The sequence below is a fragment of the Mus caroli genome, chromosome 1 (genome assembly GCF_900094665.2).
Source record: "Mus caroli chromosome 1, CAROLI_EIJ_v1.1, whole genome shotgun sequence".
Taxonomy (NCBI): Eukaryota; Metazoa; Chordata; class Mammalia; order Rodentia; family Muridae; genus Mus; species Mus caroli.
This window is the reverse complement of record NC_034570.1, coordinates 155997668-156020080: the sequence shown is the minus strand read 5'-3', so window position 1 is coordinate 156020080 and position 22413 is coordinate 155997668. Positions and strand designations below refer to the sequence as shown.

At 45.5% G+C, this 22413-nt stretch overlaps 1 protein-coding gene across 2 annotated transcripts in view; it reads left to right on the top strand.

Moving 5' to 3' along the window:
* Mpzl1 (myelin protein zero like 1) overlaps nucleotides 1–20035 on the top strand; it is a 41510-nt gene extending 21475 nt beyond the window's left edge. The window contains exons 2-6 of one of the 2 annotated variants that reach the window (XM_021160641.2): nucleotides 4575–4741; nucleotides 7345–7558; nucleotides 8324–8456; nucleotides 11209–11314; nucleotides 18540–20035. In XM_021160641.2, the coding sequence (XP_021016300.1) occupies nucleotides 4575–4741; nucleotides 7345–7558; nucleotides 8324–8456; nucleotides 11209–11314; nucleotides 18540–18641 (722 nt within the window). In that variant the 3' untranslated portion in view covers nucleotides 18642–20035. The remainder of the gene's footprint in view (nucleotides 1–4574; nucleotides 4742–7344; nucleotides 7559–8323; nucleotides 8457–11208; nucleotides 11315–18539) is intronic. The other variant, XM_029481215.1, reaches the window with a different exon arrangement.
* Nucleotides 20036–22413: the final 2378 nt, after the last annotated feature.

Here is a 22413-nt window from a genome sequence, read left to right as displayed (position 1 = left end):
ATGCTTCAGATAGTCTGCATGGTGGTAGCTTTTGATCTGTGGTAGAAGTGGTAGATATGGAAGAGGAAGGTTTAACAGCAGAAAATGGCTACAGAAGAGAGGGAGGGGTTGTCAGGAAAGCTCTCGGTTACTCAGAGACAGTCATCTCATCCTCAGTGCTTGAGAGGAAATGTGAAAATCTGCCTCAGAAGGAACACTGGTGCATAGCCAGAAACGTCGCTGCAGCTTAGACAGGAAGCCCTTCTTGTTCCGGCTGCCCCAGCATGGTGTGCAGTGTGCTGCCGTTCATCAGTGCAGTGCAGTGTCAGTTAGATGTACATGCTGAGGTCTTTTATACCTGTTGTAGCTTTTCTTTTCATTACTTCAGGTATATTGCCCTGTAAATTGTAATAGTGGTACCAGGAGTAAAAAATTTTTTTTAATTTTAAAAATTAAAAAAAAAAGGAATTTTTAGCTTAAAAAAAAGAAGAAAAGAAAGAAAACACATGCAAGTTTAAGCAAGAGGAACTGTTGCAGTGTGGCTGGTAAGAGCGGGATGGACTCCCGGCTGAAGCAAGGATTTCTTCCCCAGGCTCTCTCCTGAGATAGCTAGGCAGAGCATCCGACACAATGCTTCCCCTTATCTCTCTGCATCCCGGCTTCCTGAGATACTCCCGGGCTTGTCCTTCGAGGTGCCCTCCATACTTAGATACATCCCTAGCCTCAGAGGAGTGGACGCTGCTGCACAGCTCGATGAGGTTGGAGGGGTGGGGGTTAAGGCCTCAGGTGACGTGCAGTGGCCTGGTTCTGGGTCGTGGAGGGAGCCCCCGTAGGCTTAGGCAGAGGAGTGATAAGATCTTACTTATGTTTTGAAATAGAACCTTCCTGACCTCTCTGTGGAACACTTGCAGTTGAGTAGGTAGGGATGGAAGTAAAGATACCAATTCGGAGGCTATTGAAGTCCTTTGTGTGAACGGGCTGGCGTGGACCAAGACTAGCACTGCATCCCAGCGAGATTTAAACTATGTTAAAGTATGGAGAGGGTGGTTTTTAGACAGCTTTGGGATGTGTAAGGAAAAGGAGTCAGGGCAGCTCTGGATCTGGCCTCCCACTGACTGTGAGAGAGGTTAATGGAAAGCCAGCCTACTGTACAAGAGTTAGAGGTTCTGAGTGGTCACAAAGAGGAACGCTAAGGGCTGGAGAGATGGCTCAGTGGTTAAGAGCACTGACTGCTCTTCTGAAGGTCCTGAGTTCAAATCCCAGAAGCCACATGGTGGCTCACAACCATCTGTAATGAGATCTGACACCCACTGTAGCTAAAGACAGCTACAGTGTACTTACATATAATAAATAAATCTTTAAGAGAGAGAGAGAGAGAACCGCTAAGTGTCAGAGTGTCCTGGAGCTTTTAATTTAGAGACAAGGAGAGCGGGGAAGGAGCTGGCAGTGAGATAAGAGAATCCAGAGCCAGACCATAAGACGTCCAGGAGGGAGGATGAACTCTGTCTGATTGGAGTCAGAACTTAGCCGTTGATTAAGCCATGTGAAGGTCATTTCATTCCTTAGCCAGAATGTTTTGGTTGGAGGAGTGGGGATATGAATCTGAATTGGGCTTCCTCCTGAGAAAAAGGCATGGACCCTGGACACTGGGTGTGTCGGGGCTTAGAATTCATAGGTTCTAAGGGTTGTGTGTTCAAAATAACCAGTGATGTTTCAGAATGACTTTACTCACATTACCAGCTTAAATTCATTAAATCAGGCCCGTCTTATGTACTGCTGAGAACCTATTTATGTATCTGACTAGGCTTTTTCTCAGAACTCTTGACTTTAAACTCTGCCCCCTGGCTCTGACTGTGTAAGCCAGGCTGGCCTCGACTTCTCCTCGCCCTGCTTCAGGCTCTCAGTGTTGGGATCTCAGGCCTGTGGCCCTACCTAGTTCCCCGGTTCCATACGCAACAGTTCAAGGAAAGAGCCCAGAGGCAAGCTCCACCTTAACAAAAATCCTGGAGAAACTTTAGAGAGTGGGACTTGGAGTTCTCACCATCGGAGAAAAAAATGTGTCAAGACCTCATGGAATAAGCCAGTGCAGCAAGCTAGCGTTCCTGCAGTGAGCTGGTTAACTGGTTTGTCTTGTGCTTTGTCACGGGTTCTGAAACCCACATCCCCAGGGCTGCTTTCCTGCCTGCCTACGACTGCAAGGAACGCCTTTTGTTTGCTTCTGGTCTCAAAGAAAGGCTTATTTTGAGGTCTGGACCACAAATAATAATCCATTGTTCCCTATAATAATAATCCACCCTCATTGAGTAGAAAAAAATTTCCCTGATGCAGTGTGGCTATCAGTTTATTTAAAAGAATAGCCAAAGTGCCCATTATATTCTGAGAATAAACATTTGCAAGCTGGTTGGGAGGAATGAGGGGGTGCCCTTATTCTCCTTGGCTGGAGTCACAGTTAAACCCTCGAGGAGAAAATGGCCGTTGTCCCCGTGACAGTGCTGGCCTGTTCATTCTGAGGGTATTTGAACACAGCAGGTATTTATTCCAAACTGTTTCTTATAAGAATACCTTATTTTGCAGATGGGTGTCTTTAAGCTAATAGTTTCAGGACAAATACATTTAGCCTGTGAATGTGCCTCTGTTCTGAATGCAGACCGTCTTACTGAGGCTGCCTCCTCTAATCACCCTGCACTCTAGCCTCTGATTACAGATCTTGAGGGGGAAAAGCCATTTTAAAATCTCAAAATGGTAGATACATTTTAATTAGCATTTCCTGGGCTTAAACTAACTGAACAGCCATGGAGGGTCAAATGCAAAGCTAACCCAGTGTGATCAGTAGGTTTGTCTAGATTACCATATTCCTAGCCCTGGAAATCTTAAGGGAGGTGAGATTTCCACTCAAAAACTAAATATATTATACATTTTCCTGCCTTGAGTCCTTTATAGGAAGAGTGTCAGTTAAGTAGTAATGAGTATGTCTGAGATTAGTTTAAATTTAAATATTGCTTTAAATATAAATGTGAGTCAAGCTTGAGACAGCAATTGCAGTATGTCAGATGAGTGTAAAAAACTGTTTAAAGAAGTAAGACATTCATGTTATAAGAACAGTCCACCAGGGGAATCCCAGGAAATTCCCCCTCCCTTGTTTTCTGTTCTGGAACTCACTTTGTAGATCAGGCTGACCTCAAATTTAGAGATCTGCCTGCCTCTGCCTCCTGAGTGCTGGGATTAAGGGTCTGCACCACCACGCCCAGCTACCCAAGAAGGCAAGTGGTTGAATGCTAATCTGGGGACAGTGGGAGTGTTTCTCATTGCATTGGTTACTTTCCTGCTGCTGTTAAAAGACATCAGGAAGCCTGAGACAGTGTTGCTGAGTGAGAGTTCCTCTGAAAGGTTGTCTACAGTGTGACGTCAGCTATACAGTGTTGTGACGACGGAGACAAAAATCTAAAGACAATAAAAAGCCAGTGTTCCAGGAGCATGAGGCCATTGCTTAGCCAGAGGCACTCAGAGATGCTTAGGAGAGGGGAGTATTATATGACTCCTTATGAGGGTTATACGTTGTTACACTCATTGTTTAAATCTGTAGGACTTAAAGTCTTTACAAGAATGAACCCTAATGTAAACTAGGGACCTTAGTTAACAGTAATGTAGCAGTGTGTTTATAATTGAGACAAATGTACCACACTGATGCCAGATGTTAGTAACAGAGGAGACTGGAGGAAGGGATGGAGTTTGTGGCAGGTCTGCACTTTGCCTGCAGGCTTCTGTAAATATGAAACTGTGTTTACTGTTTGTTCTTGCCTGTTAATTATTGTTAAGATTTATTTATTTTGTTTTATATGTATGAGAATTGGGCCCAGGTCCTCTACAACAGCACCAAATCCTCTAAACTGCTGAGCCATCTTTCCAGCCCCCAAAAGGACTTTTACCCCCAGATAGGTTATTTCTCGGTCTCTCTGGCTAACCTGGAATTTACTGTGTAAACGACTCACAAAGACCCGCCTGCCTCTGCCCCTGGAGTGCTAGGATTAAAGGCATTTGCTACCACACCTGGTTCATCTGTTAATTTAAAAACTTTTTTTTTTACTATAGCCAAATTGGTGAAAATTTTTAATTAATAATAACTCAGACTAAATCAAATCCATGCCTGTAATCCAGAGAAGGAGGATTCCAAGTTCAGGGCCACCTTGGGCTATGTATTGAGACTTTTTCTCCAAATAAACATCTCCCGGGGCTGGAGAGATGGCTCAGTGGTTAAGAGCACTGACTGCTCTTCCAGAGGTCCTGAGTTCAATTCCCAGCAACCACATGGTGGCTCACAACCATCTGTAATGGGATCCAATGCCCTCTTCTGGTGTGTCTGAATACAGCTACAGTGTACGCCTATACATAAAATAAATAAATAAATAAATCTTTAAAAAAAAAATCTCCCAAACAGTCAACAAACAAACAAACAAACAAACAGGAGCCTAGACAGTGCCAATTACTCTGAAGAAACCCAGTGAGGTCTCTTTCTTTGGTAAATATTTACGGTGATCTTTTTGCCAAATCTTGCTCTTGAACTTTGTTTTTTGTTTTTGTTTTTGTTTTTCTCTTAGTGACAGCTAGAATATCAGCCTTGGAGGTCCATACTCCTAAAGAAATCTTTGTGGTGAATGGGACACAAGGGAAGCTGACTTGCACATTCGATTCTCCTAATACAACTGGATGGTTGACCACGGTCTCCTGGAGCTTCCAGCCAGACGGCACCGACAGCGCCGTGTCGGTAAGGACCACATCCCTCACCCATTCTGCCCCATCCCTCCTCTTCTTCCTGTGTTCATTGTTTCTCATAGACTGCCCTTGCCCTCCTGGGAGCAGTGATCTACTCGGAGCATCCATTTCTGAAATGAGATACTTCAAGGCTCTTTCTTCTCTTGCTTCAGAATGTTCCAAAATTCAGAGTGGCTCAGCATCTCTTAATGCAGCTTATTTCCTTGTCTTCTTAACTCTCTCCCTTTCCATGTGGTCATTGTTGTTCATGTGTCCCACTTCTGTCCATCAGGTCCCATTTGGAATCGTTCACTTCCACAGAATACTCTCTGCTGGACCGTGTTTCATCCCATGCCTTTTCAGCTTACGTTTGCCCCATTTTTAATTTCTATTTATTTTAAGATATCTCTATCTGTCTGTCTTTGCTCTGCCCTGGGTATAATGAGAGTCCACCTGGCCTGTATTTCCAGGATGCTGACAGACAGGGATCTAGCAGAAGGGAAATGCAAAAAGTTTGGACAGAACATGTGTTATGTTGGTTTTCTTTTCTCCTTGTTGCTGTGATAAAATACCGACCACGGCAACTTGAAGAAGAAAGGGTTTTGTTTTGGCTTGTAATTCAATAGCACAATCCGTTATGGAGGGAAGATGTCATGACTGCAGAGCTAGAAGTAGCTGCTCACATCACAGTGGCAGGAAGGAAGCAGAGGACAACAAATGCATACTCAGCTCCCTTTCTCCTCTGTACACTGTCAGTGCCAGCCTAGGGGATGCTACCAACCACAGTGGGCAAGCCTCCCCATATCAGTTAACTAAGTCAACATGATAATCTCCCATACGCATGCTCAGAAACCCATCTTCCAGGCCTTTCTGGATTTCATGAATAATTGAGATTAATCATCACAGAAAATCAGTGACCAGCTAGAAGCTAGTTATGTTGTGGGTTCTTGTTAGACATGGACCAACTGTTGCCATTCATTCTATAAAATGGAGCTCATAAAACCTCCCACAGAGGGGTGCTGAGAAAAGGAAAGTTCTTAGCATGGTGTCTAATGCAGAGAATTCAGGTCACTGTTTTCCTGTTGGTCCATTGTGTCCTTTGGATAGTGGCACCTGCTTTATCAGTGTTGTACATTTTAGGTTGTCAGCACTAGATAGGGAAAGAATGCCATGCATTATTAAGTAAGAGTGTCTAACTCTTGGGTCAGGCATGGTGGTTCACACCTTTAATCCCAGAACTTGGGAGGCAAAAGCAGGGAGATTTCTGAGTTTGAGGCCAGCCTGGTCTACAAAGTGGGTTCCAGAATGGCCAGGGCTCCCCCAAAAAAACAGAATGGTGACTTTCTTTGGTGGATGAGTGTGTGATTTGAATGTGTTCTCCAAATGTTTGTGCTGTCCCCCGAGGCTGTTTGGAGTCCTTAGGGTGAGATTAGGTGAAGTGGTGAAAGTAGGTTCCCAGGATGCATTAGTGACTCTAGAAGCAGAGGCACTTGCCCTAGAACATATGTTCCATTTTCCCATAGGATACTCTCTGCCATGTTCTGATGCAGCAAAATACTCCTCAGTGCTGACACTGGCTTTCCTGCTGCATGAAGATGGGTTCCACACTGGACAACACAAAACTGAGTTTTCTTCTCTTCTCTTTTCCCGTCTCTGTTCTTTGAGGGCAGTTGTGTTCTTTGAAGTGGCTGTGTGCGATTTGGTCATGATGGTTCTGCCTCCTTCAGCCAGTCCCACTTTCCTTGTTTTATCTTAAGAACCTTTGCTGCCTCTCCTCCTCTGGTCCCTGGACTGGCACACAGTGCCTGTTCCTTCTATGGTGTGATATGTGTGGGTCATCGTTGCTGGTGCAGAGTACAAGCTAGGGACTATTTGGAGATGATAACAGAACGGAAAACTAGATTATTTAAAAGAACCAAACTTGTTTACTGGGTTGACAATTTATTGTTTATTTCCTTGCTGGAGATGGGGGAGGAAGGGAGAAAGCAAGACAAATCTATGTTAAATAACAGTAGTCACATGAACTTTGGATCAAAGCTGGGTTTAAATTCTATCTTGGAGTCTTGTGACCTTGGGCAGGTCACTAAGGTTTTCTGAGCTTCTGGTTCCTCATTTATGAAATTCAAGGCAGGCACGGGTAGATCAAGCTTTATGAAATCAGATAGGAATTGAAGAGAAAACAGAGAACTTGGGTTGTGTGTGAAATAGTTGACTGTTGGGATGTGCATTGCATGGGAATGGCGAGAGCAGAAGGACGGATTGGTACAAGGCTTATGGTGAACAAGAGGTTTCTAAGCCCATTTTTGTGCTGTAATAAAATGGCAAGGACTGGGTAATTTATAAGGAACATAGATTTATTTTTTACAGATCCGGAGTCTGGAAAGCTGAAGCCCAACAGACCCAGCATTTGGCAAGGACTTTCTTGTTGTGTCATCCCATAGTGGAAGCCAGAAAGACTAGAGAGGAAAAGGCTCTTTGCCAAACCCTTGTGTGATTTGCATGTCTTTCTGTGGGAATCTTTTTAGAAAGAAGTTGACAGCACAGAGTGGCTGTTACCAGACGACTAGAATGTGTGCCTCTGAGGGTAGCTCACCAGTTCTTCTTTTCTCTTTGCAGTTTTTCCACTACTCACAAGGACAGGTGTACATTGGGGATTATCCACCATTTAAAAACCGAGTCACCTGGGCTGGGGACCTTGACAAGAAAGATGCATCAATCAATATAGAAAACATTCAGGCTGTTCACAATGGCACCTATATCTGCGATGTCAAAAATCCTCCTGACATTGTTGTGCGGCCAGGACACATTAGGCTCCACGTGGTGGAAATAGGTAACTTCCCACAGTGGCTGATGGGTGGACGGATGGATGGATGGACAGTGGCTGATGTGATGGATGGATGGATAGATGGATGGATGGTCTGCTTTGTTTGGTTAGCTGGAGAATAAAATTTGTGTTTCAGGGTACATTTGGAAGGAAGTTTTTTTTTTTTTTTAATTTTCATGGATGTTGGATATCAAACCCCAGCCTTACAAATGCTAGCCACATCCGCAAGTCCTGCAGGGAAGGTTTTGCCCTTCCAGCTATGCCTCCCATCTCTGGACACTCGGGGCTCAGCCTGGCGGAGCTGCTGCTTGGGAACTGCTCAGTCAGTACACAGCAGGTGGCTTCCTTTCCCACACGCCTCTATCTGGAGCCTGTGACTGACTTCAGACATATTAGTGTTCAGTGTTAAGACCAAGAAAGACCTGATTTGCTCAGGCTAGATGAGGTGGGCTGTGGGGAGGAGATTGGGTTATTTTGATACTGTCTGAGGTGATAGTCAGTGTCTTCCATAGAAATGCAGAGTTTTCGTCTCTTCTTTGACTACGGAATTTGGAGTGGGGTTGTGGGTATAGAAGTGCCTGGCTCTCTAGGTCATTTTCAGTTGATGTGCCATGAGAATGCCAGCTGTGGGTCATCATTAGATGCTGCTCTGTGGAATTTGGCTAATAAGAGAGGATAAATAAAATAACTTGCCTCAGGGAGGCTCTTGCTCATTAAACTACTGAAATCCCGTTTCTTCTCTCTGTGGTCCCACCCTGTTCTCTCCTCTAGACAACCTGTTGGTGTTCCTGGTTTGGGTGGTGGTGGGCACTGTCACTGCTGTGGTCCTTGGCCTCACTCTGCTCATCAGCTTGGTCCTGGTCGTTCTCTACAGAAGAAAACATTCGAAGAGGGATTATACCGGGTAAGAACTGCTGCCTTGTAAGGAAAGGGTTGGGAAGAAGAAATCGGGCTCTATAAAAACTTACTCTTTATGGGGAAAGCACTGGGCAGAATTAATCTCCTGTTTGCTTTTCTGTCAGGCTCAAACAGTCCTAGGCGCTGTGTTATGTATGAGGAAGCAGACGTCAGTGGCTCGCTGTTAGTTAACATAGGATGCCAGTCTCCGTTCTGTAGTCTCCTCCTGAGGTTTAAGGAAGTGATTGGCTCAGCAGTCAGGTGCTGAGTTTCCAGGCCGTCCTCTCATCAGTTAGAGTTCTTAAGCCAGACATCACATACTCAGTTTAAGTAATGCTTTAGACGGTTTAAGGGTTTGATTTTGCCAGGCATGGTGTCACATGCCTGTAATTCCAGTACTTGGGAAATCATTCAAGATCATACTTGGTTTCATAGTAGGCTTGAGGCCGCCCTGAGCTACATCCTTGTCTCAAAATAACAACAGGGTCTGGCATGATAGTTGAGCAGATAAAGATGGTTGCCCCCAATGACTGGAGTTTAATCCTGAAGCCCATATGGTAGGAAGGAACTAACCCCTGACACGGTCTCCTTTGACCCCTATTTGCACGCCATGGTCCAGGTGTGTTTATCTCCTCTACATCACCCCCATAAACAAATTAAAATGAGAAGAGGTTAAAAATAGTTTAATTGCAGTGTGTTGCTATTACTGTCCTAAGGGCCTTCCTTTTGCTTGGCTATATAAAACACCACTGGAGATGCTCTGCTAGTGAATGGCCCTCCTAGCCCTGTGCGATGCGCCATGCACCATGTGCCATGCGTGGCTTCTCTCCGCTGTAGTTCCCACCCCCACTACAACAGGAGCAGCTCCATCACTTCGCTGTTTGCTGGTTGCATGCACTGAGAGAATAAGAGTTAACGTCAGAACACAAGAGGAAGAAAGAAGACATAGCTTTGCTATGGTGTCTCACCAGGGACACCTGAGTATAGGGTTGTGTCTAACTGCAAGACCTTCTCTTTCCCCACTCCAGCTGGAAAGCTAACGCAATATAAGCTATAGCACCCATGCGGTAAGACTGGGGGTGGAGGCTGGTTTCAAGTTGGTATAGCATGCGCAGCGTCACACACGCACTAGCTAACTTGAGTCATCCTAGAGGGACTGTGGTTAGAGGGGACCACATGCCCGGATGACGGGGGCCCCTCTCTGTGAGCTTTGCTGACCTAGACTTGTTAGCAGTGCTGTGTTTAAACAAGCTTTCGTGCTCTGATTCGGGTGCTGCTTGCTTGGAATGCTTCTGTTCTGCTGAGTATTGCTCCTTGCATGAGTGTTTGTGGTGAAATACAGCGGAATTGACGGTTCTCAGCATGAGGCTAGGCCAGTAGTAATGCTTCAGACGGTAGTTCTCGCTTGCGGTTACTAAAGTGGGCAGGAAGATATTCCTTGGGTCCTGCCTGCTGGGCACCATGGTTGCTGCTGTTCTTGCCTCTTCCCCACCCCCACCATTTCTTGCTTTTCTTTCTTGGTATGCTGGGACCAGGCCTGGTTAGATTCCCTTCTTAAGATGACATAGAAGATACATTGTCACTTAGAAGATACAGAAGGCACTGTAACAGGGATGGGTCTCCTCTTCTACTCCCACTAGATATATGGTAACCAATCACACTGCCTGTTACGCGTTAATATTATGTATACATGTTCCCCTTGTTGATACTAACCAGCTAGCTCTGTACTAACCCAATAGCTATTATGGTTTGTTCAGGAATATGTCCTTTGACTGTACTGAAAACATAAAACATAACGTCCAGGTGAAGTTAGGTTCGTGTGTGTGTGTGTGTGTGTGTGTGTGTGTGTGTATGTGTGTCTGTGTCTGTGTGTGTGTCTGTGTCTGTGTCTGTGTGTGTTGTGGGGGTGTGTCTGTGTATGTGTATGATTTTTATACATGAATTTCATTGTCAATGATTAAGACCTTCTTTTTGTAGAACAATCAAACAGTTTGGCTTAGGGCATAGCCTCCCATCCAGAGAAGGCTGTTTGCAAAATGCCCAGCCAGGATGCTGTAGTCTTAGTCATGACTCTCAGACTGTGATCCTCCCCAGACTCCTGACTTCATAAGATAGCGTGTCAGCACTAATGACAGCCCTAATGGCCTGCTTCCTGGGGTTGAGTTTTCCTGATTTATTCCTGAGGTAGCACTCGTTTAGACGCTCCTGTCTCTCACAGAGTTCAGTCCATGTAACATGTTGCATGCCAGAGTTTCTTGTGGGTCATGGCATCCTGGCCGTTGAGTTTTGAGGTTTTTGTGTTTATTGGCTTTGTTTGGTTGTGATGTTGATAGGGTAACTAATGAACAGAAGGAGCAAGGGGGGCTGCTGGCCTGGATGTGGATCTGTAATTTTGAAATTCATCTAGAAGATGCTTTCCTGTGATGATGACCAAAGGTCTTGGCCATTAAGCCAGTGGAGGTTATTCATTTATCCAGAAGCAGGGTGGATGGCCGGAGAAAAGATAATGTCTCCCCACACAGACACAATCGCAGGGTCGTCCCTCCCCTCAGCTGCATGCTGATTGGTTGAGAAGGATGCAGGGATTTCCAAAGTGGGAGGAGATTGTCAGCTGTTGGTTGTCTGCAGACCTATGGTTCTGTTTTCTGCCGTTTTGCTTTTGTGCATCTGTTGCCGTCACTTGCATCGTTATATTTTTGTTTCCATTTATTGTAATTTTTTTGTTTTTACATTTGTTCTTCAAATCGTCACTTCATCAGCTGCAGTACCTCAGAGCGTTTGTCACCAGTTAAGCAGGCTCCACGGAAGTGTCCTTCCGACACAGAGGGTCTAGTAAAGAGTCCGCCTTCCGCCGGATCTCACCAGGTAACAGCTGATGGCGCTCTGCCCTAAGGTTTGGTACACTATAACATCTTGGGAATGAGGGCGAATCCTGCACCACGATAGAACCATCAGATAAGAGAAAGGGAGGAAGATGGAGGAATTAAAAGGGCGCTCTAAGACTCCAAGTGTGTAACAAAGAACGGATGGATTTCAGTCAAGTTTTCCACAAAACCACCACTAACATTTACTAAAAACCGTGGCTCCTTTGACCCAAGTGCAAGTAGCAAGTAACTTTGTCAGCTATAAAGCATTCCTCAGTGGCCCAAGGAAATAAAGTTTAGTAAACTATAATCTAAAAGAAACGCTGTAAGAATTTATCAGGGAAGAGCTGGGGCAATAGTTAGTTCATTTGGTAAAGTTCTTGCAAGAGGACCTGGGTTCAGTCCTCGGAACCCACATAAAAGGGAGAAAGGGCTGGGTGTGGTGACTTGAGTTTACAGCTAACAGTGCCCCTTAAGCTCACCAGGCAGCTACCCCGCCCCCCCCACACACACACAGAAGTTAGGAGAGAACGTTGATGTTCTCAGTATTAATAATAAAACAATTTACTTCACAACCAGACACAGTGGTCAAGATTTATGATGCAGAGTACCAGAAAATGTATTTTCAGGGAAAAATTGATATTCGTGGTATTCATAATAAAACAGAAAATTGATTTTCTTTAGAAAAAATAGGGGGGCTGGAGAGGTAGATGGTCCAGGATTGGAAGCACTGACTGCTCTTGCAGGGGACCCTGGTTCAATTCCCAGAACCCATATGGTGGCTCACAATCATCTGTACAGTTCAGGCAATCCAATACCCTCTCCTGACTACACAGGCTCCAGGCACAAACATGATGAATGTATATATATATATACATATATATGTGCAGAAAAATACTCAAACATATAGAAACAAAATAATATAATAATCTAAAAAAAGACGTTTTTGAGAGGAAACACTTGTCTGAATAGTTCATAGGCTAGATGAGTAAGGAAGGGTGTTTGGGTTCTACTTATTGTAGCAACTCTTGAGAGTATTGGGAATTTAGCACAGGATGCAGCATCCTGGTTCATATCGTGCCTTTACTGCGCTGTTTGAACAGTAACTGTGGCTTCCTCAAAGCTTCATAACTTAGTGCCTGTGGGGGTCTGCAAGGAATAGAAATCATTCTAAGGAATTTGGCCAATTCTGTTTTGTCCTAAAGAGGTGATAGCTAAAGGGACTGGATGGTTTTCAGAAACAATAAAAAGAATATATTAAGTAACATAGTGGGGCTTAGTCCTTGGGTCTTAACATGTGAGGAGACCTGGGTCAGTAAGGAGACTGGGGCCCTGTTGTGAACTTGTAAAAGCACACCAGGAAGGGTCAGATTGGATTCAGACCTAGACTCACAGACAACAGCAGGCTCAGAACCCCTTCCTGTACCCTTCCTCCCACTCCTTCCCTCCATTTCCGCAGCAGTCCACAGTTTACTGACTTTGGCCCTGACCAGGAATAGGGTCGTATGACGTCAGGAGAGTTATAAATAGGGTTAATGGCTAACAAAGCCTTGGGGAAGTTTTGTTCTGCCTTGGAGTGAGGTGGGCATTGTTCTGCTGAAAACAATCTCCTAGCGTGGAACACTGAGACAGTGGCTTTGAGACGCTGTAGAATAGGGCATATGACACTCTGCTCTCTCAAAGGGAAGAAACAGTGCAGGCCCTGTGATTGCACTGGTGGGCCACAGACTGCATTGCAGGGAAGGAAACGGGAAACTATAGGACGTGGAGATCAGAGTTTAGGCCAGAAAAACCCACGTTCTGTAGGAGAAGAGTGCATGGCCATATGTCTGGAAGCATTTGAGAGACCTGGAGTGGCATCTCTGAGAGTCTGAGCTGAGTACAGTTCTGTGTGTACATGATAGAAAACGTTTGAGACCAGGGAACAGTTTTGTGTTGGCACTGGTGGGAGGAGTAGTCACACCTTTATAGGTGTGAGACCTGAGTAGAGGGTGCTCTACACCCGCTGTTTCAGAATATGTAAAGAAGCCTCTAGACAATTGAACGAACCCCCAAGTAATTTAGCTGTGTGCCACAACGGAGCGCAGCGATGCCAGCAACTCAGTGCCCAGTCATGTCAAATTCTTAATGTCTGGCACCAGTCAAAAATGACTAGGCATATGGCCAGGTATGGTAACACACACTTGTAATAACCAGTACTTGGGGGGCTGACACAGGAGGATTGCCTAAAGACCAAGCTAGAATACATGGAGCCCCTGCTTCAAAGGAGGGCTAAGGGAAACAAGAAGCCAGCAATCAATGGATAGAAACCAACCCAGACTGGGGCTGGAAAGATGACTCAGCAGTTATAGCCTTTGCTGTATCTGCAAAGGACCTGGTTTGGTTCCCAGCAACCACACAGTGCCTCACAATTGTATATAACTCCAGTTCTAGGGGACCTGACATGACACCTCCTTTTGGCTTCCTTGGGCACCAGGCGCCACACACACGGTGCACATACATACATGCAAGCAAACGTTCATGCATTAAAAAAAAAAATTAAACCTTTTAAAATTCGAGCCCAGAAACGACAGATAATGGGATTCTGAAACAAGGACTTTAAAAATGTTAAGTCCTACAGGTAAACAAGGAGACAGAACTTTGTACATAATGACAGAAGAAAGATCAGACAGGTGAGGCAGAACTGACTGGAAGGAAGACGTTGGATGCCTCAGATGGAAGCCCAGCACTTGTAGAGACAGAATGACTGCAAGCTCAAGGCCAGCCTAAGCTACAGAGTGGGCCTGAATAAAATTAAGGGGTGGGGAATGTGGCTGCAACAAAGATTAACTACTACTGAAGAAAACATCAGTGAACTTGAAGACAGCAGTAGATGCTGACTAAAATGAGGTATGCCCAAAACAACAACAAAACCCCAGAATTCTCCATTTAATATTGGGGGAGGGGGCTGCCTTTGACTGTTAGTGACTATAACCATGGGAAACAAAACTGAGAATGCAAAGGGGCCATGGTAAACTCAGCCATGTCCTTTACAGTGATGATGTTCAGAACACTCCAGTTAAAAAGGAAGGGTTAGAGATCCCAGTGGGAGAGAGTATCATCCTTTTTAGCATTCGACAAAACCCTAGGTTAAGTTTTCAAGGTATACAGGTACTTAGTACTTAGGTAGGGAGGTAAGTAGGCAGGCAGATGATAGGTTGATAGGTGATTGATAAGTAGATAGGTCATACATACATACATACATACGTACGTACGTATGGTAAGATTGAATAAAGCATACTTTGGCTTGGTTTATGGCACACCTATAATCCTAGCATTTGAGAGGATGAGTCAGGATTAAAAACTCAAGGCCGATCTGGGCCACTCCAAGCTTGGATCTCAAAAGGAAGCACATTTATCCTTAGAAGGCACTTGGTTGTTTTCTAAGTCTGTGCCTTTTAAAAGTTACAATTAATGAAGTTTCTGCCTTGCCTGTCAGTGGAATTTATCAATCCGTTGACAATTGGCACAGTACTATGAAGTGAATGGCATGATTTTCAGATTTACTGGATAGGCTTTTGTTTGGTTTTGGTTTTGTTTGTTTGTTTGTTTGTTTTGGGGGGATTTTGAGACAGGGTTTCTCTGTATAGCCCTGGCTGTCCTGGAACTCACTTTGTAGACCAGGCTGGCCTCGAACTCAGAAATCTGCCTACCTCTGCCTCCTGAGTGCTGGGATTAAAGGCGTGCGCCAGCATGCCCCGCTTTGTTTTTTGTTTTAATGATAGTTTCCATGGTCATGTTAACTTAGCATAGAGGCTGCTCCCATAAGGGTTCAGAATTTGCTTCAAAGAGTCCTCTATTCCCAAGCTCCTTAGTCCACTACTAAGTAATTAATCCTGCTGGCTGCTTTTGCTCACCTCAGCCCACCTTCTGATACTGTCATGGTGCCTCCCTCTCAGGTAAGCTACTTCTCAGAGTCCCAAGAGTTCCTCTGTGCGTGCTTGAGGGCACTTTGTGTTCATTAGGGCCGAGGCATTATCACTGAAGGTGCAAGTTCAAGTCTCAGCCTCCCAAGTGCTAGGATCACAGGCACTGTCACTCTGACTAGCCAGCCGCAAACTTGCTTTTTTTTTTTTTTTGCCCTTTTCACACCCTGCTGTGTTTTAGGCATCGTGTAAAAATGGCTAACAGGAAGGAACCCCCAGGTCTCCTGGTATGCAGTATCTGTTATGAATGAGACAGTGCCAGAAACCTCCACACACTCTTTTGTCCCCAGTCCCTGAAGACCAAGAGTGGGACACCTCTTCTTGGTCACCTGCAAGGGTCAGTCATTGTGACCGGCACAAATAACTTCATGATTCGTCCCAGGACCCAAATAGTGAAGTCCTTTGCCTCAAGAAAAACAAAACCAAGCAAACAAACAAAACCAAATACTGAGGGTGGCTAGCAGAACCACAAGAGGTTCCCTCCAGCAGCAGGAGGTGGGACGGGTTGGGTAGGGGTGGTCTTCAGTCCTAGATCTGTGTGGTTCTAAGACACTTGGAAATTCTTCCCTGCTAGACCAACTCTTCTCAGCTCTCTTGATCATCTGAATTGGTTGTCTCAGCCTCATAACACATAGTTTAACTTTCATGTTCGGCCTCGAAAACCCAGTGAAGTAAATCCTGGAGATAGAGTTTTGCCAATAGTTTGTAAGCACCCGGCGAAGGCAGGTGTCCCCTCTCAGGGAGTGCTAGGGTCGGGAGTGAGTATTTTCAGCTTGGGAAGCAGAGGTAGGTGGGTCTCCGAGTTTAAGACCAGCCTGAGCTACACAGAGATCCTGTTTTAACAACAAAACAGAAATTTTCAAGAAACACAATGCCCAAGGTGGTCTCTTCTTTTAATTGAATTCATTCCACTGGCGATGCAGTCAGCTCAGAATTCTCCCTCTATCGTTTACTCTCGTACTAGGACATGCTGCTGAAGGTGGAATGAAGAAGGGATTAAGGTGTGCACTGCAACACTCAGCTTACTGAAAAGTGTTTAAGGCCTTGTTCTGTAGTAAAATGTTGGGGTAGACAAACAAAACTTTCGTTTCATTGTTATCATAGTTGTTGGGGAAGAAATGTTGGTGGTTGAATGTTGAACTATCTGGTAAAGCAGCTAGGCTACCCTGGGTCTGGTTGCCGCTCTCTTCTTTCTGTCGTTCTACCCTCACGTGGCTTTCTTAGACGTCGGGGCTCCATCTTGAGGCATGATCCACAGAGACTCCGGGTACATCACCTTCAAACTAGCTTCACAATCAGGCTTCCAAGAGCCGTTCCAGGTGATGCCAATCGCTGATCTCAACCACACCCCCACAGCATTATTTTATACATCCCTTCATCGGGTGTGGCCCCTACATAATCTCAAAAGTTCTGGGTGATTAAGTAATGAAGATCCTGATTTTATACCTGTCGTATTCTAAGGGGAAGAAAGAACAAACTGATCAGACATTGGTAATTACGAAGCTGAAGAAAGTCAGTCCAGCCCTAGGAAGGCTTTCTGTCTCATGATCTCTCCAGGTCGCCTTCCCGTAAAATGCAGTCTTGTGTCACGTGACTGCTGAGATGATTCTGTATGTTTTTCTTCTCTGTTTCCTACTCCTGCTGCGTCAGCTACCTGCTGCTGTGCATGCAACCCCACCACTCCACAACGAAAGGCTGAAAACAGCCGACTCTGCTCATCAGTCAGGCAGACGCTCTGGTTTTGGTTTAGAGGATCGGTTACCACAGAGTGTTTGAAAGTTTGTGTGACATGACATTGGCAGTAACAGATGGCATCTGTCATGCACAGTGTCCAGCACTGTCTAGGTCATTCACAGGTACCATTTCAGTTTCATAACAAGGCCAAAGGTCTCGTCGTTAGAATAGATTTAGAGTATGCCCAATATCACATGGTCATCTTCCAGACTGCAGGGAGGGCCTCGTGACTTCTGCGCGACTTTACCTGAGTCCAGATGGGTCGAGTGACTGACTGATTTTACAACCTATGATTTACTCTCACACAGCCCTGACCCTGGGCCTGTCTTCCCTGTGAAGTCAGGATGCTGAACTTTGCAGGAAGGATCTCAGCTTACACACTGGAGGGTGTGGGTTGGGCCTCTGGCTACCTAGGGCTTTGACAACCTGCTGTTTTACTATATTAGGAAGCTAAAGGACACCTCTAGACTTCTCAAAGTCCCCTGGATTTGGAGAAGACCTGACTTAGGGTCTCACTACATTTTTTTTTCTTAAACTAGAGCTGTTTTGTTGTTTTTACGTGCAGTTTTACAGATTGAAAGGACCTGAGAAAGTCATAAGTGTAAAGTGCCTTCTGGCAGTTGAACCATCATCAGACTTTGTCCCTGAGAGTCAGGTGTCTGCTCTGCACCCTGCAGCCCAGCCTCTCTCTCGCTTTCCTGGATTGGACTCTGATGCCCATCTTTGACTTTCTTGGCTTCCTTGATGCTGAGGTGGAAGGGGGAGAACTTCTACTTTAATCTATTTAGAGTTTTTCTTTACATTTTCTTAGACTGTGAATTTATTTAAGAAGAAGAAAAAGCTTAGAAGGACAGTTACCTGATCCTGGAACGCCAGCAGGCTGGTAGTGCAGCTCAGTGATGGGGCATTCCTAGCCTGGCTGAAGCTGAGGAGCGGTCTGGTCCCTGACACCAGAGAAGGTTGCAGGAAACACAAATCCTCAGAAGTTGAACCAATCATGATAGGGTCAGACTGAACGGGTTGTGTTGTATTTACATTGAACATTTAAACTGTTTGAGGATCTATTTGTATAAATTGACCAGCACAAATTAATCATATGGGTAGTGTCTGTATGTTGTGTTCTGTTGGGATGATTCTGATACTAAGTGGCCCTTGGGTGGGGCAAGGTCTAACCTAGTTCTTACGCCCAGTTCTAGTTGCAGATGCTAATGAGGGCTTTGACAGCCTAGTAAATTAAGGAACATTGCCAAAAAGGAATGGTATATATATTTTTTTATGGAAATGTCTAAGTGTACACAAAACCAAAAGGAATAACATAACTAATTTTCATGTATCAGCTTTGGTGGCTTCAGTGGGTGCCCATTCTGATTTTAAGATCGATTCTCAACATGACATGGAATCTTAACTCTTCAGGGGAGCCGAGTCCTTGCTTTGGAGGCCCAACGTATGTCTGTAATGATTGCTTCTGTTCCTGTGGCTCAGGGACCATCAGTTCTTCCAAACCTCTAATTGGTTTCTCTTCTCCAGGGCCCAGTCATTTACGCACAGTTAGACCACTCTGGCGGACACCACAGCGGCAAGATTAATAAGTCAGAGTCGGTTGTGTATGCGGACATCCGGAAAGACTAAGAGGACACCCCAAACATTTCCAAACTGGACGCTTGTGCAGAAAATGTCCATAACCGCATGTGGCCTTGGGAACTCGGGCAAGGACAAGCACATGTATACTCGGAGAGAGCAGAAAATGTGTATAGAGGATATGTATATTCTATTTAATCTTCCTGATGTGAGAGGCCAACGTTGCATGGTGAAATGGTATGAGTCTACGTATGTGTAAATTGTCTTGCTGTTTCTGTATATTCCTTCAGAGTCATTTCCAGCTGGAAAGTTTCAGAAGCATCCCGTGCTCCCACGCGTGGACGGTTCCTGTGGTCCCACGCGTGGACGGTTCCCGTGGTCCCACGGTTCCCGTGGTCCCACGCGTGGACGGTTTGTCTTATTGAAGACTCTGCAGAACCGTTAGTCTTTCCGACAGACGTGGCCTTTTTCATCTAAGGGCTCAACCAGTCTAAGCATTTCTTGTAGTTAGTGAGATGTTCAGTGGAAGTGTGTCTCTCACAGTATCAGGACCATTTGTTCTGTGCCCGTGCTAGCTGATAGACACCGTCCGTTAACCACACCACCCGAGGACAGTCTGAGAAGTTAGTGTTGATGCTTTTCTTTATATGAGGGAATTCTGAGCTGAGATTGTCCTTGTCACCATCCTGCTATTAGCTACGATCTCACAATGAGTTCTTGTCAGCGTGCAGACAGCGAAGCTGGCTGAGGCTGTGGTCGTAGTTAAAAGGGTACAGATTACAGAGCCCCAGCATGACAATAGCGTGTGGAAGGCAGCATCTTCCTTTCTCCTCCTCTTAGGGATGCTGTCAATGAACCGCACACTCTAGATACCTCCTGACACCAGGTTCTTTACCATCTCCTGTGGTGCTGAGACCGTGTATATGGTGCTAGTGCTCTGTGGGCTTTGTTCAAATGACACCTTCTTAAGGGCTTTCTACATCTGGCTCCATGATCTCCCTGCCCAGTCAGAACCAAATCCTCTGTTGGCCAAGCCAACCTTCCTCCCTAGGAGAAACCGTTAGCTGCTGGCCGGCCTTTCTGGACTGAGCCTGCAGCCTGGTTCGAGCTGCTCGAAGGACAGTGTGCAGGCCTCATGGCCTAACTCCACACACCACCTCCTTTGGAGTATTCGGTCTCTCTCCTGCAACTCTGCGTTCTGGGCCTGGCTACAGATAACAGTGAGGTCACGTCCAGATGGCAGACCTGTGCTTCCTGTGTCTTCTGAGCAGAAGAATGCATTCGAATTGAGAAGAGACACCTAAAAGGGATGGCTTTTAGAATTCCTGCCTGTATTTTCTTGTAGAAATGTATCCAGCTGGAGAGATACCACGTTCATTGTTACTTTTTGATATTTTCATTTGTACGTCTGTGAATATTTTAATACATCTTTTTTGATTTCTGAATGGTGTTGTCTGCTCGTTTTTAACCAAACGGAAAAAGAGATAAAAAAGCCTTTTCATCTGAACCATTGCAGCTACACAAGCCTCTATCCTCGAAACACACTACCTGTGAACCTACTTCAGAGCCTAAAATGGGACTACTGCTGATGCTTGTGTGAGATCTGTTCTCTAGCTTAAGTGTGCATTCAGATGTCCCCTTAGACCTTCTGCAACATATAAAAGCCACCTCAGGACAGTAAGATGGCTCATTGGACCTGACAACCTAAGTTAGGTCCCCAAATCCGCACGATAGAGTGTGCATGTACACACAAATGCGCACACACACATTTAAAATGATTTGAAATAAAACAGCAACTCCCTAGCCCGTCAGCTCTGCTCTCGACTAGTCTCCCCCACAAGAGCATGGACAGCAAGGCTTTGCTGCTTGTTCCTGGCTTCTCCCAGTGTAGAAAAGCACACGGCACAGCACAGCTGCTTTCTGCATGCTTGCTGGGCAGGTATTCCTATCTACTCAGCCAGGGACACTGAGGACTGCCCTGGGCCAGCCACTGCACCAAGCATGAGGCAACAGTGAAGAGGATAACGCTCTGTGAGGAGATGGCGGCAGAGGCCTGGCAGGGAGACCCAATTGCTCCAAAGATTGGCACACGCCCTGCACCTGCCTTTCTTCCTCTTACTCTCTTGTAGCACACTGAGCTAGTACCAGCTCTACTAGCCTTATAGTTACCTCTCTTTAGAAAAATGTTCAGGCTTAGATTATGTATTTTGGCCAACTTAGCATTTAGGAACAGAGAGCAAGCTGGGACCATTTAGTCTAAAGGGGGGGAAAAAACCCTCGTTTCTTCTTTATTCTGATCAGTGTCCCACGTGCTGGCAGCAGTTCTGTCTCCAGGACCTTCGAGTGGGGCATGGGAGTGATGGGAGGGTAGGTGATAGAAACATGGCTGTCCAGGGGTCTTAGTTTCAATTTCGTGATGAAGGTTGACAAAGCCAAAGACTACATGACTTGGTCTGTCAAGAGCTGCACCACAAATGCTACCAGTGGCCATACAAGAGCTTTCTAGTGATGTGTGTGTGTGTTGCTGGTCACCAAGGATACAAAGGGGGCGCCCCTGCCTTTCATAACTTAAGACTCCGGATGGGAGGGATGGAGCCCTTAGGGGTTTTATCATCTGCTTCTCTCAAGAGAAAACTGGGTGTTGCTGGCCTTCCTCCTGCTTCAAGGGCTCTGGCTTCTCAGGAAACGTGCCAACCCCATCTGTAGCCTCTTGCGGAGGCCTGGGCCCAGTGAGCTGAGCTGGGCTAAGAGGAAACCTCTGGGGTTCGTTCTGAAGGCAGTGGGGTGACCTTGGTGCCAGCTGGATTTCAGACTTGATCCTGCCCTGCTCGAGGAAGGTAAGCCTTTGTGGAGGAGGAGCCTGGTACTGGGGCATTGGTAGAAAAGCCACTTGACTTAACTGAGCATTTACATGGTAGTGGCCTCCTGCACTGTGTCCTGTAGAATCAAGACTCTGCTATCCTGAAAAGAACAAATCTGAACATTCATAAAACATCCATAGACCCCCGGGGGTGGTAGAGCACACGTGTCCTCCCAACACTGGGGAGGCAGAGGCAAGGGGATCAGAACTGGACTACGTGAAACACTGTCTGAAAAAAATAAAAAGCAAACCCCAAATAAGCAAGCTCAGAACTCTTAAGGATGGCAGGCACACACATGGTACACATGCACACATGTGTGCATACAAACATGCATGCAGGAAGGCAAAAGAAGCCATTAAATCTATTCTTTTTTTTTTTCAAGACAGGGTTTCTCTGTGTAGCCCTGGCTGTCCTGGAACTCACTTTGTAGACCAGGCTGACCTCGAACTCAGAAATCCACCTGCCTCTGCCTCCCAAGTGCTGGGATTAAAGGCATGTGCCACCACGCCCGGCTATGCCATTAAATCTAAACATTAAAATATGGACATTGGGGGAAGGAGAGTCTGTGAGAGAATATGCACCTAAAAGGTTTAATTAAAAGTCTGGATACTCCTGTATATAACAACCCTAACCCTATATCGCCCTAACCCTAACCCTTGTCATGTTGAATTAAAACGTTTCTGTATGTAGGCGCACATGCACCGTGCAAGTGTGGATGGTGAAGGATTACCTGGTCAAGTTGGTTTTCTCCTCTGACTGTGGAAGTCCTGCAGAACAAACATGTCAGGTTCATAAAGCCCTCTTCCTCCGGAGCCATCTCGCTGGCCTAACAGAAACACGTTGAAAAATGTATTCTGAGAGCCAAAGTCTTGGCTTTTTTTTTTGTTGTTGTTGTTATCTATTTCCCAGTGTGTAGTCAAATTTCCTGTTGTGAAAATGGCATTTTTACAAGTGGTTTCTTC